At 41.9% G+C, this 14898-nt stretch overlaps 1 protein-coding gene across 2 annotated transcripts in view; it reads right to left on the bottom strand.

Annotated features, from left to right (window-relative positions):
* The window catches only part of KCNT2 (potassium sodium-activated channel subfamily T member 2), a 1359842-nt gene that overhangs the window by 711454 nt on the left and 633490 nt on the right, over window positions 1–14898 (bottom strand). For both annotated transcript variants that reach the window (XM_077277827.1, XM_077277828.1), the window contains exons 9-11: window positions 12287–12467; window positions 11085–11249; window positions 7848–7984 (exon numbers count right to left, since the gene is read on the bottom strand). In XM_077277827.1, coding sequence (XP_077133942.1) covers window positions 7848–7984; window positions 11085–11249; window positions 12287–12467 — 483 coding nt within the window. The remainder of the gene's footprint in view (window positions 1–7847; window positions 7985–11084; window positions 11250–12286; window positions 12468–14898) is intronic.

The raw sequence follows: 14898 nt of genomic DNA, 5'->3' as shown, positions 1-14898 counted from the left end.
AATCTGTCCCTGCTGAAAGTAAGGTTCCCCTTCCCGCATGTTATACCACCTTACACAGGGACAAAGAGGAAGGTGCAGATGAAAGTGCAGGTTCCTTCATCAGGTGGGGGGGCATACTCGTTGGCGACGTCACTGGCACAGGGCCCCTCAGAGTACGCAAAAGTGTCGCTGCTGGTGGGAGGCGCCCCCGCCATGCAAACACACCGCCGTACTTTGAGGGGCCCTGTGCCAGTGGCAATGCGAACGAGTGGGCCCCCCCCCTGCTTGCTCAGGATCACAGCACTTGCAACTTTTAAATAATTACCTTTCCCTGCAACACCGCCGTGACGTAGTCCGCATTTCCTGGGCCCACGAAAAACTTGAGCCGGCCCTACTCCCCCCACAACTTTTGCCAAATGACCCCCAATTCCCTATGCCCAACTATTATTATAAAGTTAATTAAGATTGACAAGCTTCAGAAACAAGAATGGATGTTTTTGGCATTAAAATGGGCACTGTAGGTGTTTTCCTGGCCTCCACTCACTGCCGACTATGCTTCCCCATTGACTTGCATTGGGTTTCGTGTTTCGGTCGATCCCCGACTTTTAGCGATAATCGGCCGACTGCACTCGACTCGACTCTGGACAAAATCGGGTTTCCCAAAACCCTACTCGATCTTAAAAAAATGAAAGTCGCTCAACCCTATAAACAACGGTAATAATACTCTACAAGCAAAGAGAAAGTGAGAGGACCCTGTTGACCATATTCTATTTATGAGCTTACGTTCTACAGGAGAGACAGGTGACCCCGCTGATCGTAAGAGAATACACTATACAGGAGAGAAAGACTTAGGCTGGATTCACATTTGCTTTCTGGAGGGCTGCAGTTGGTTCCTCCTTTCTTCCTCCCTGAAGCTCCGTCTACTTCTTTATGCATCTTGCATTGACCTGCGTACCTATCTTTAACATGTGTTGTATGTGGATATGTCTGCATGTGGAGATTTGACGCGTGCGGCGACCACACAGAAACGCAAAAATTTGCGCTTTCGTGTGGTCGCACGTCAAATGTCAAATTGCCGCATGCGGACGCATTCTCATACAACGCATGTCCCTACATGCCCAATGTTAAAAATAGGTATGCAGGATGCATACAGAAGTAGGCAGAGTGTAGGCGAAGCTTCAGGGAGGAAGAAAGGAGGAAGTAGGCAGCCATCCGCAGCCCTCCTGAATGCAAATGTGAAACCAGCCTTACTCAGTGACACTGGACAAGGAAAATTACTCTTCAATAAAAACTGCTCTGCTGGGAGCCTGGGAACCACCTATCTGTGATAGCACAGATACAGGTAAGATAGTTCAGGAGATGACAAAGCTGCAGTTCAGTATGGGTTTTCACCTTCGGCAATGAAAAATGTCATTACACCGCTCTTGCAAAACAAAGGGGAGACAAAGAGCGCAATAGGGTCTTATCCACGTTAAGACAAACAATCAACATGCAAACAAATGTGCTAGGCTGAAAAATGTCCTTCACACTGTTAAACCTAGATTGCCCTACCTTGCAGCGGAGGTTGGCACCCTACACATATATATACGAGATAGACACCCCCGCTCACCGGTGGCTATCCCTATAACTCCTGTATGTCAACTAAAGATAAAGTGATGCAATTAAGGCTACTTTCACACTAGCGTCGTGCACTGCACGTCGCTATGCGACATTGCGGCGCACCGACGGTAGCTGTGAATGCGCCGCACAACGGGGGCTGTGGGATGCAGTTTTCCAACGCATCCACTGCCCCATTGTGAGGTGCGGGGAGGAGGGGGCAGAGTTCTGGCTACGCATGCGTGGTCGGAAATGCTGCAGATGACGCACCAAAAAACGTTACAAGCAACATTTTTTGGTGGCGACAGGCCGACGCAACACGACGCAACCGTCGCACGACGGTTGCGACGTGTGGCAATGCGTCGCACTGCGTCGCTAATAAAAGTCTATGGAGAAAAAACGCATCCTGCAAGCACTTTTGCAGGGTTTTTTTTTTCTGCAAAACGACGCATAGCGACGTTCAGTGCACGACGCTAGTGTGAAAGTAGCCTAAACCACCATTCTGACATGACAGGAAAAAATGAAAAAATATTTGCCAGTCAATACCTTATTCCATTAGCGGCAATCATAGGACAGTGTGAATAGGACAGTGTGAAAAGGGTGAATAACACAATAACATAAAGTGCAAAGAGTGCTTAATACACTACCTCTCTATAACTGCTCCCTGCTGATCTATCTCCTGCCTGTGAGTGGGGGTTGGCGCCCTACTGTTCAGCGGATGTGGTACCCCCACTCCACGTCGGCTTCCCCTGAAAGCAAGCCCTACAGAATAAACTGATCCCTAAAGACAGGTTTCACATCAAATGGCCCCAGACATTATGGCCAAACAACTTAGAATTCAGGCAGGTTTATATGGGTACAGTACTGATGCCCAGCTGTAATCCCATTCTGCAATATGTATATATATCAGTTATATCAATTGGGTACTTATCATTTCTGATGTGTTCATTGACGAACGCCTCTAAGCGTTTCACCAAATGTGGCTCATCAGGAGGCTCAGATAGACAGATGTATCTGTCTTAAGTTGTTTGGCCATAATGTCTGGGGCCATTTGATGTGATACCTGTCTTTAGGGATCAGTTTATTCTGTAGGGCTTGCTTTTAGGGGAAGCCGACGAGGAGTGGGGGCGCCACATCCGCTGAACAGTAGGGTGCCAACCTCCACTGACAGGCAGGAGATAGATCAGCAGGGAGCAGTTATAGAGAGGTACTTAGTGTGTATTAAGCACTCTTTGCACTTTATGTTATTGTGTTATTCACCCTTTTCACACTGTCCTATGATTGCCGCTAATGGAATGAGGTATTGACTGGCAAATATTTTTTCATTTTTTCCTGTCATGTCATAATGGTGGTTTAAATGCATCACTTTATCTTTAGTTGACATACAGGAGTTATAGGGATAGCCACCGGTGAGCAGGGGCGCCTATCTCGTATATATATGTGCAGGGTGCCAACCTCCGCTGCAAGGTAGGGCAATCTAGGTTTAACAGTGTGAGGGATATTTTTCAGCCTAGCATGGCTGTTTGCATGTTGATTGTTTGTCTTAATTTTTAAAGTAAGAAATAAAGATTGGGTTTTATCTATGATCTGTGAAGACACAAGGTTTTTTTGGTTTTGCTTAGTTTTTTGAACCTTGGTTTACTATTCTATTTGGTTTTCTTATCCACGTTACACAGAGGGGAATATACACCAAATTTGCTCACCTGGTTAGGATGAGATTAGAGCATGTAGATAGCGGCTGCTGCAGATCCACAGGTCTTCACCGACCAGAGAAAATAACATCTTCAAAGGGAGATTTGTAGTTAAAATTCTGCGCTGCCGCTAAGATGAATTTAAGATGAATACCTGGTGTGGTATTTCCTGATGAAGGGGGCATGAGACTCCTGAAACGCGTTGAATAAAACCACTGTGAATCAACTATACTCTCCTGAAATTCTTCTTAGCGGCAGCGCAGAATTTTAACTACAAATCTCCCTTTGAAGACATTATCCCACTCTATGATGCTTCAAAAGTGTGGGAATTGATGATAGGTAAGTTTTTCTTTTTTTTCAAAACCCTTAAATCGAATCTCAAAATGTTTGACTTGACGTGACACCTCAAAGTTCAGGAAATGCAACTCAAACTCGGTCCTCCATGGCTCGATCCAATCATCTCTAATTACATACAATGGCTTTTTACATGTATGTACTAATACTATTTTTTATATTATTTAAATGATAACTGTCTAATGAGGTTGCTGATCACCTGGGGTTCAAATAGCCCAAGATTAGAGCTAGATCCAATCCTGGCTATTAACATTTTTGGTGCCCCTGACAATATCAAGTCTGACACAGAGTGGAATCTCCCACTGTAAGTTCATAAATGTCCCTCTGACATGAATATGGAGTATTGCTGAATTGTCATGACAGCAGGAGGTATAAAATAAAATAGATATAAAAAGCCTACAAACCCCATTTAAAAATGAAAATGTCATGATTCTATCATGTAAAAAAGTTGTTACAAAATAATTTCAGAACTCTTTCCACCTATAATGTCAACCGACATTTGACAAATCCATATGGAAAAGAACTGAAATTATTATGAAGTAAAAAATAAAAATGTCAAAACTAAAATATGGTTACATTAGTGTCTTATAATTGGGAACATGGTTGTGTTCAGAATTAGCCAATCACAATTAAACCTAAGCTTAAATAGTAGTCAGTACACAGCTACCATCTTTTGAAATTATTCTCATTAACCTCAAGTTTTGCTGTTCTAGTAGGAATTTCCTGAAGTTTTCTGAGTTGCATTTTGCAGAAAAAGCCATGGTCTGTAAACAGCTTACAACACAACAATGGGATCTCATTGTTGAAAGTTATCAGTCAAGAGAATGATACAAAAACATTTGCGAGGCACTGGACAAACTGTAGAACACTGTAAAGATGGTGTAATAATTATAGGGGATAACTCAGGAGACTCTTTGCATGGAACAAGACAACTACAGGACACAGTTTTATAAGTGGTAAAGTCTATATTATCACACGGTGATTCAAACAGGTGCAGAGAGAAACTCAAGTCCACAACACTTGGTGCAAATAAGAAACGCAGCTTAGCAGTCTATAGGAAACTTCAGAGGAAAAAGCAATCAAGCAGAAAGTCTATGAAGCACAGTTTTTCTTGAGGATACTTGACACGAATAAATCCTTGTCTTAGTCCAGGCACAGATAGATATGCTTATTAGGCAGTTCAAATCATATCTTAGCTCAACCAGGGAGGCCTGGTTAATAGTCTCAGGTTATTGCAAAGCAGAAACAGCTTACATGTCCAACAAATGCATATGGAAGTAAACACGAACAGCAGATGAAGGAGGATTACTGGAAACTTGTGTATGCAGCAGGAACTCAGTGCTGAGTAGCAGGATCACCACACAGGTTCACAGGAGCAGGTGTATAGCCAGGGAGTAATCAGAGGTCAGGAGCTGGATGCAAGGCAGAATACTCTAGCACAGACTGAAGGCTGGGGTAGAGTTTTATAGCTGGAAGACACAGTGCACATGAGACCAAAGACGCCATCTTGGAAAAGGGCAGTAATGCACAAAAGGTAAAAAATGTTCAGAGTCCTGACAGATGGTCATCAAAAAGTGACTTAAATTTGGCCCTGCAATGACATTAACTAGAACTGGATGTCCCTCAAAACTCAATTAAAATAAAAGAAGAAATTGGTATGGTTGGTTGCCTAGAGGCAAGTTTAAATGAACTGCATGATTTTCTGGCAAGAACTTGTTGAGTACTGTAATCTTCATACTTGATATGTCTGGCCTGTGAGAAAAGTTGTCATAATTGAAGCCTTTTCTTACAATGCATAGCATCCAAACCAGGCTATGTTTTACCAAAACCTAAGTCAAGTCGGCCAAAAACATATGGTGAGAATGTGTTATGGTCTAATGAGACCAAGGTTAAACTTTTGGACATGATTCCTAAAGGATTGTTTGATGCAAAGCCAACATTGCGCATCACCAAAAAATGAACATATCCACAGTGAAGCATGGTAGGGGCAGCATAATGCACTGATGCTATTTTTTAGGCAGCTGAAGCTGGCATTTTTGTCCAGGTGGAGGACATTATGAACAATTCAAAATATCAGTAAATTTTGGAAAGCTGAAGATGTTGTGATATGTCAACAATGACCTTAACCAAACAAATCAACAAAAGAATAGCTTCACTAGAAGATCAACATTTTGGAATGGCCCAAACACAGCCCAGACCTAAATCCAATTTAGCCCCATTGGATTTTAGCGCTTTAATTGGTTCACCAGAAGAGAGCTGTCAACAGGAGATGTGCACACTATTAGAGATGAGCGAACTTGTTCGGCACACTTTCGCCAATCTCAAAGTCGGCACGGACGGTGCATATTCAGATTCGTGTTTGGATTCAAGAGCATTTTGTGCAAAATTTGATAAATGATCAAGTTTCCACTAAGGCTGTGATTTCACCGGAGGTTCTGATCCGCAGTAACGTTACTGCCGGTAAGATAATTACCATTGGTTAAAGCACAGCAGGGACACATTCTCAGAAGTCAATGTGACCCTGCAGCTGTGACTGTGTCCCGCGGTACGGTAAATCATTACCGCTGGTCAGAGAGCCATGGTTCCCGCAGTGTCAAATGACAGCGTGAACCCGCAACTGTGATTGGAGTTAAAAAATTTACTTCTAAATATAGGCATCAGCTCATGGGACTACTATTCATATCAACCTATGCCTGCTGACACTAGTAACTGTGTGAGCATGGTGGCTGAAGGGAGTATACATGAGTCGGTGCCTATGCTCTAAATAAATAAATAATTAAAAAAGAAAACATTGTGGGTTCTCCTGTATTTTTGATAACCAGCATGGCAAAACTGACAGCCGCTGACTCATTTTTTCTTTAAAAAAAGTGTTTAAAAAAAGGAAAATATAAGAAAAACTTCTCTGGGCTATTTTTTTATTGTTTAATGTTCTGTAATATAAATATAGAATTTTATTACATTGACTATATTACATCCTGCATATACTGAGAGCAAACAGGTTCTAAATGTCTCAAGTTTTATGATATCATAATAAATAAGAGAATGAGTCATTATAATAATATCATACCATCGGCCCTCACTTATCCCTACAGTCATTGCCTTTGAGGCCAATTTGCTTTTGTTTCTTTATGGCATTTAAGAACGTAGAGAGAATTTCTTTGAAGGTTGAATGTCCAAGGACCTAAAATGCTCCTTCATAAATATAAAAGTGTGTGTTTGTTATGGTAGTGCATTAGTAAAATCCACACTTAAGGTACCGTCACACTAAACGATATCGCTAGCGATCCGTGACGTTGCAGTGTCCTGGATAGCGATATCATTGTGTTTGACACGCAGCAGCGATCAGGATCCTGCTGTGATATCGCTGGTCATTAATTAAAGTTCAGAACTTTATTTGGTCGTCAGATCGCCGTGTATCGTTGTGTTTGACAGCAAAAGCAACGATGCCAGCGATGTTTTACAATGTTAACCAGGGTAAATATCGGGTTACTAAGCGCAGGGCCGCGCTTAGTAACCCGATGTTTACCCTGGTTACCAGTGTAAAATGTAAAAAAACAAACAGTACATACTCACCTTCTGATGTCTGTCACACGTCCCTCGCTGTCCGCTTCCTGCACTGACTGAGCGCTGGCCGTAAAGTGAAAGCACAGCACAGCGGTGACATCACCGCTCTGCTGTTAGGGCCGGCACTCAGTCAGTGCAGGAAGCGGACGCCGGGGGACACGAAGGTGAGTATGTAGTGTTTGTTTTTTTACATTTTACACTGGTAACCAGGGTAAACATTGGGTTACCAAGCGCGGCCCTGCGCTTAGCAACCCGATGTTTACCCTGGTTACCCAGGGACCTCGGCATCGTTGGTCGCTGGAGAGCGGTCTGTGTGACAGCTCTCCAGCGACCAAACAGCGACGCTGCAGCGATCGGCATCGTTGTCTGTTTTGCTGCAGCGTCGCTTAGTGTGACGGTACCTTTACACTTAAATTGAAAAGACAACTGCTCTTATCATATAAAGCAGCCTTGATATGTTCTTGCTCATGCCAGCTTTTATTTTGTGATTTTGTCAATTTTCAAGGCATTTTGTAGAATGTTTGTTAAATTTTAACTTCTAATAATCTTAAATTCTCTTTGAAAACAAATATGCTCCTCATATAAAAAATGATCTTTAAATGCAGAAAAACTTGTTGGCACTGATTGAATAATAAATATGAGAAACATGGAATAAATACTTACTTTGCTCTTAATAGATCTTGATCTTTAAGTACAGAACCCTGCAAGTAGATGACTCTTTGAGACCACATTGGGATCTGGAGAACACGTCTGACTTGAACATCCATCTCCGTGGGACACAAGATAACCACATAATAATCCTGGTTTTTTTTAAAGATGGGAATTAAGCAAATAAACAGTTTATACTAACATTTTATGTGGTTTGATAGTTTTACAATTTCTGGCAGAGTTAGCCTATGCCGTGTTGCAATTTCCAGAAAAAGCCAGTGCCAAAATATTGAATTTTGACAAAAACAAGATGACATTTTGAATTATATGAACATACTGTAGATTAAAGCACCTCTCCAGCATTTTTTTTATTGCAGTGCTGGAATAGTGCTCCTAATGTAAGTACCCTGCCCATAGTTGTTCACTTACCAGTCGTCATCTTTATATGTTCTCTGCGCCGTTTTTGTTGGTCTTTTGCAGGTTGTAACATTCTGGATTGCTCAAGTGTTTTCTGGGCAATCTGGAAGTAATAACTCAAAGTAATGGGTCTGGCTCGGCATCAGGAAGCATTGAAGATGGTTTCTAATAAGTACAATACTAGGGTCAGAAAACTTACATTGGAAGCACAACTCTGGCACTGACATGAAAAAAAACTCCTCTGAAGAGGTGCTTTAAGGATAATGTTATCAATCAATGAATCTAAAAGAAAGACTTCAGCAGCAAGTGGTGTCCTTCAAGTTGGGTGAAATCAAATAAACTAAGCAGTTCCAGTTGTAGCTAGACAGGAGCTGAATACTAAACTAGAAAACACACCTTTTTATTTAACATCTAGTTATTTCCTTATTGTCTTTTTAGTAATTAAGAAATAGGTTATAGATAGAGGTGAGCAGATTTATCCATTAGAAATGGTAAAGAGAGGGGCGCAGTAGCGCAGTTACCAAATAGATAGGAGGGCTGCAGATGGCACCGAACCCGTGACGGATCTTCAAAAAATTCTGGATAGGATATTCAAGATGCCGATAATTCCGCTCTCCTCCAAAATCAGGCAAGGCAATCACAGAGTTCAGAAAAGTTGCACAGTATAGCCTTGAATAAAGTGTGCAATTCTTTTGAACTCTGTGATTCCCTTCCCTGATTTTGGAGGAGCACAGAAATGTCGGCATCTTGAATATCCTATCCAGAATGTCATATCTATCCATGGAAGATCAAGTTTGAGTCAAATTAATAGAAAATCATGGTTTTAATCAAATTTAAACATTTTGAGATTCGATTTGTGGGTATCCAAAAAAAATTTGATAAAAAAACTTGCCTGTCTGCATTTCCGGTCTCATGTCATTTTGCGTTGCTGTGCAGGCCTCCCCATAATGTCCTCCAGCTATGACATTTAAAAGACTACCATACCTTGTAGACCAGTGGTCAGTACTTGGGCCATCACAGATAAGTGGCTCTCAGTGAAGCACAGTTTGTATGGCAGAGTCACTGGGTAAGGGCTTGCTCACGCGATCATATAACTCGGACTATGCTATCCGATGTTTTATAGGTTAGCACTTGGATCAATGTTATACTATGAGGCAGTGCTAATTTGCATTTTTTTCTCATTACGATTCACCATGAGAAAAAATTGCAGCATGGTGTGACTAGATTCACAAATTGAATGACACCCACCCATACAAGTATGCGGGAGTATGTAAAATATCAGACTGCAATCCACCGGACTCGTGAGAGAATCAGATTACACTAAGCTGACACTCTGATCAAACTCAGAGCAGAGTGTCATTAACATAATCAATCTGATTCTCTTACAGAGAGAACATACGATTGTGAGACCCTGGTCCCAGTCTCTTACTCCTGTAGAGTGTAAGCTCTTATAGTCAGCAGGGTCGTCTGTTTCCCTCTCCTGTAGTGTATAAGTTCTAACTGGTCAGCAGAGTCATCTCTCTCTTGCCTGTAGAGCAGAGGTGTCAAACTGCATTCCTCGAGGGCCGCAAACCATGAGTGTTTTCAAGATTTCCTTAGCATTCCACAAGGTGCTGGAATCATTCTGTGCAGGTGATTAAATTATCACCAGTGCAATACAAGGAAATCCTGAAAACATGACCTGTTTGCGGCCCTCGAGGAATGCAGTTTGACACCTCTGCTGTAGAGAGTAAGGGTACCGTCACACATTGAAATTTCCATCGCTACGACGTTACGATTCGTGACGTTCTAGCGATATCGTTACGATATCGCTGTGTCTGACACGCTACTGCGATCAGACACCCTGCTGAGAATCGTACGTCGTAGCAGATCGTTTGGAACTTTCTTTGGTCGCTTGATCACCCGCTGACATCGCTGGATCGTTGTGTGTGACAGCGATCCAGCGATGTCTTCGTTTGTAACCAGGGTAAACATCGGGTAACTAAGCGCAGGGCCGCGCTTAGTAACCCGATGTTTACCCTGGTTACAAGCGTAAACGTAAAAAAACAAACCGTACATACTCACCCGTCGGTGTCCTTCAGGTCCCTTGCCGTCTGCTTCCTGCTCTGAGTGCCGGCCGGAAAGTGAGAGCAGATCACAGCGGTGCTGCGCTCTGCTCTCAGTGTACGGCTGCACTCAGAGCAGGAAGCAGACGGCAAGGGACCTGAAGGACACCGACGGGTGAGTATGTACTGTTTGTTTTTTTACGTTTACGCTGGTAACCAGGGTAAACATCAGGTTACTAAGCGCGGCCCTGCGCTTAGTTACCCGATGTTTACCCTGGTTACCCGGGGACTTCGGCATCGCTCCAGCGCCGTGATTGCAACGTGTGACCGCAGTCTACGACGCTGCGACGTCACGAATCGTGCCGTCGCAGCGATGAAAATTTCAATGTGTGACGGTACCCTAAGCCTTTGTGTGCCCTGCAGTGTAAGCTGTTATAATCAATGAGGTCCTGTTTCTCTCTCTCACATTTTTGTAGAGTTTATGATAAGATTTTATGATCAGCAAGATTCTCTCTCTCACCTTCAAGCTTTCCAGTACAATTAGGAATTTGTGCAAGTTTATCTAGCACTAATTGAATATTGGGGGTAAAATTTGGTGAATTCAAATTTCAAATGATCTGCTCAACTCTATTATTAGACAACTTAGGTATGAGAATTACAAAATGCTATGTGAAAATACCTCAGGCCTGATGTTGTGTTCTATAAATGGAGCAATTATAGAGGAAAAAGTGCCAACTTGGAAGGTTTAAAGGTCAATGCTAAATTATACTTATTAATGTGTTAAAAATACCTGAAGCCTTGGGTGTGCATAAAATTCATTCAAGAAATCCATTAATAGATCAATCTTCAAAGAGCTGACACACAAGACTACATGTTTTTCTGTTTGTGCTCGATGTCGACTGTAGTTTCCTCCTGACTTTTGCCTTTCCATCCACAGATAGGCCAACTGCTCAAACTAAGAGGTAAAAAAGTATGGATTGACACTGGAAATGGGATTAGTGTCACAATGCTTTCTAAATCTAAAACGTAAATCTTTTCAAAGGGTACTTTCACATTGTGCTTAGGCACACATTCAGTGGCTCCACTGGGGCTTACGTATGATCCCCCGCAATGCAAAACGGGTTTTGGAATTATGTGCCGATCGGACCATAGACTAAAATGGTGGCAACAGAGCAAATGTGAGGTCTGCCATGCACTATTTCTTGGTGTGCACATTCAGGAGTAGTAGACTGCATTAGTGTGGCTGCCTCCAGGAGGCATAAATGCCCATAAATGATGCACGGCGGAGAACATGGTCACTCTGTCAGCACCATTATAGTTAATGGCCATGCAGGCACATACATCCCAATCTTGTTTTACAGGAGGTTCAGACGTAAGCCTCAACAAGGCCACTGAACAGGTGCCTAAACGAAATCTGAAAGTACCTTATTATCCATTCCTTTTCAAAGGGATTCTACACGTGTAATTGAATATGTTCAACTACCGTAAGACAACATATTAGGCTTATAGAAAGCCTTGCGGAAATTTTAAATTACAATGGGTTGTGCTATGGTTTCAAATTTGGCTGCCTCTATAAGCAGAATAACCTTTAGGCCATGCTCTGACATAGTGCAGGGGCTGCTTTTTTGTGAATAATATCTTCTGCATTTAACAGCTCAAGCAATTCCTATTTAAAATAAAAGCAAACACCAATCCATACATTATAAAAGTAATTTACTCTCTTCACATACAAATTCAATACAGATAATAAAAAAACTAGAATAGACTCAAACACAGATAAAAATGAAATGATCACACAATGATATAGACACATTTTTTTGTAGTTTCAAAAACATAGAAGCCATGAAATATAAAGTAATATAAAATAAAAAAAAATATTGCATTTATGTCCATTAATACATTTTTTGAAAACACACCTTCATAAAATTAATAGTTAAATGTACATTTATAAATACTGGAAACAATTTAAACTAAGCTAGAATAGAGTTTTACCTGGATTGGAAGAACAACTAATGCAACACAGATCATTATGACAACCAAAAGTTTGGACTGCCAGATCTGTGGGGTCACATCCCCAAAACCCACAGTGGAAAAAGTAACAATGCAGAAGTAAAGGGAATCAAATAGCGTCAGATTATCTCCAGCGCGTTCCAGATGCTGAATTCCACAGATGCTGAAAAAAACAAACATTCCATTTAGAATAGCAATATAATCAATGGCAATTTTTTTTCCGCAATTTCCAAATTTCTACTGGAAATTTACTGCTTAATAAGTTAAAGACCCCAATTAAAATAAAAACGATAAATGCAAACCTCTCACAATGTCATGGTGCCATTCCTGAGGTCTTGGCGCTGCAGGTGACATAATGTTATTGTGTCATTTGTTTGCTGCAGCCAATAATCCATTAGGAAGAACGCCCCCTCTCATGGAATAGAACAGGCTGCAGCCAACCAGCAGACGCTAATTGGTTGCAGAGGACATGTAACGCTACAATATTACATCCACTGCTGGGAATAGCAGACCTGAGATCGCATGAATAGTATCATCACAGTGTGACAGGAGTATATGCAGTTTTAATTTTAATTGTGGTTCTGAAATTATTGCACAAGAGTTGACCAACATTGGACAACCACTTTAACTACTTCCTGATATTCGCTGTATATATATGGTGCTGCGGAAGCTGCCTTTCTGCAAAACGCAGTACATATGCTTCCTCAGAATCACGCGGGTTCACGATGAGCACCGTCACAATTAGTGATAAGCTAATTTGTTCGGAAAACGATTACCAAACATAAATTCAGCACGAATTTGGCACATTCGGATTCGTGATCGGAAACATAAGCAAAATTTTATAAAATCGGAAAAAAATCGGTAACATTTGGTAAAAAGTGAGGGAAAATATTTATGTTGCCACAATAGAATTTTCAGCACTTTAGCAACAAAAATGGTGGTATATCATGAGCGTTTGGCACATGTTTGATGAGGGGAGGGGGTTTGCAGAGCTCAGAGGTGCAGCTTCCTTGTAAACACTCATTTTCTTTTCTCCTAGCTTTGTGTATGCACATTGCGGCTAGACAATCAGGGCACAGGAACCACCCACAATGTCCTGACACAACAGCTTGTGTCATTGGGTGCTCAAATCACATGTCACTCTCCATATAAAGAGAGGACATCTTGTTTTAGAAACATTTTGACACTAACAGTGCATATAGGCTGCTCCTGATGCTGGCACTGTTAGCAGCAAGATTTTAGCTAGTTAGCTAGGTGTTTGTATATCAGTCAGATAGTTTAGCTAGCTAGTGTCCAAGTGTGGCTCTTAAATTTACCTCCCAGCACATTTGTTTTTATTACTGAGGTCCACAGACAAAGCGAGCAGGGCACATGTCCTACAAGTGTGTTGTGCACTGCTTCTATTGTGCTCCTTACATGAGTATTTTTTCACTAGCTAAATTTGAAGCAGCCTGCTGTAGCCCACCTTGTCATTTAGTGCTGTGGTGGTATGAACCTTTCTGCAGACCTAAGGCACATTAAAAATTTTTATAATTTTTCAGTTACAAAAAGTTAGGCAGCTCGTCGTCTCACACTTTGTCATTTTGTTGGTTTGAAATTAAGCTGTAGAGGCCTGATCCAGGGGCCACCCAAAAATTATTGTGTTCCTAATGTCATACAAAAGTGGACCTGAGTTTTAAATAGTTTGTAGCATCTAGTGTGTTATGGAAGCCTGATCCAGAGGCCACAACAAATTCTTCTGTTCCAAGTGTCATACAGTAGGGGACCTGACTTTAAAATAGTTTGTACCATCTAGTGTGTTATAGAGACCTAATCCAGAGGGAACAAAAAAATCCTCTGTTCCTTGTGCTTTTCCCAGGCTAATTTAGCAACCACTGTGTTTTCACAGCGATCTGCAAGGTCTCTGTGTGTGTGTGTGTGTGTGTGTGTGAGTGAGTGCAGCCCACTCTGTAGTCTGTGTGCAGCCATAGCCAGTTGTATTCAGCTCACTGTGGTTAACTGACTCATACAGTTCTATCCATTCCATTGTCCTTTTTTGCAAATAGTGCAGCCCGCTGAACATTTTTTCAAATAATTCCTATTAGTGGCTTTCCACCCGTATCCAGCTAAATAGTGGAAAAACACTACATAGGATAATGTAGAGGAGGTTTTTGGGGCCTTGCAGCGCCATTTACGGCTGTCTGCACGGTCTCCGTGTGAGTGCAGCTCGCCCTGTAGTCTGTGTGCAGCCACAGCCGGTTGTATCCAGCTCATGGTGGTTCACTGACTCATACAGTTCTATCCATTCCATTGTCCATTTTTGCAAATAGTGCAGCCCGCTGCAAATTTTTTCAAATAATTCCTATTAGTGGCTTTCCATCCGTATCCAGCTAAATAGTGGAAAAACACTACATAGGATAAAGTAGAGGAGGTTTTTGGGGCCTTGCAGAGCCGTTTACGGCTGTCTGCACGGTCTCCGTGTGAGTGAAGCTCGCCCTGTAGTCTGTGTGCAGCCACAGCCGGTTGTATAAAGCTCAGGGTGGTTCACTGACTCATACAGTTCTATCCATTCCATTGTCCTTTTTTGCAAATAGTGCAGCCCGCTGCACATTTTT

This window comes from Ranitomeya variabilis, chromosome 8 (assembly GCF_051348905.1).
Source record: "Ranitomeya variabilis isolate aRanVar5 chromosome 8, aRanVar5.hap1, whole genome shotgun sequence".
Taxonomy (NCBI): Eukaryota; Metazoa; Chordata; class Amphibia; order Anura; family Dendrobatidae; genus Ranitomeya; species Ranitomeya variabilis.
This window is presented reverse-complemented; position numbering and strand designations above follow the sequence as displayed.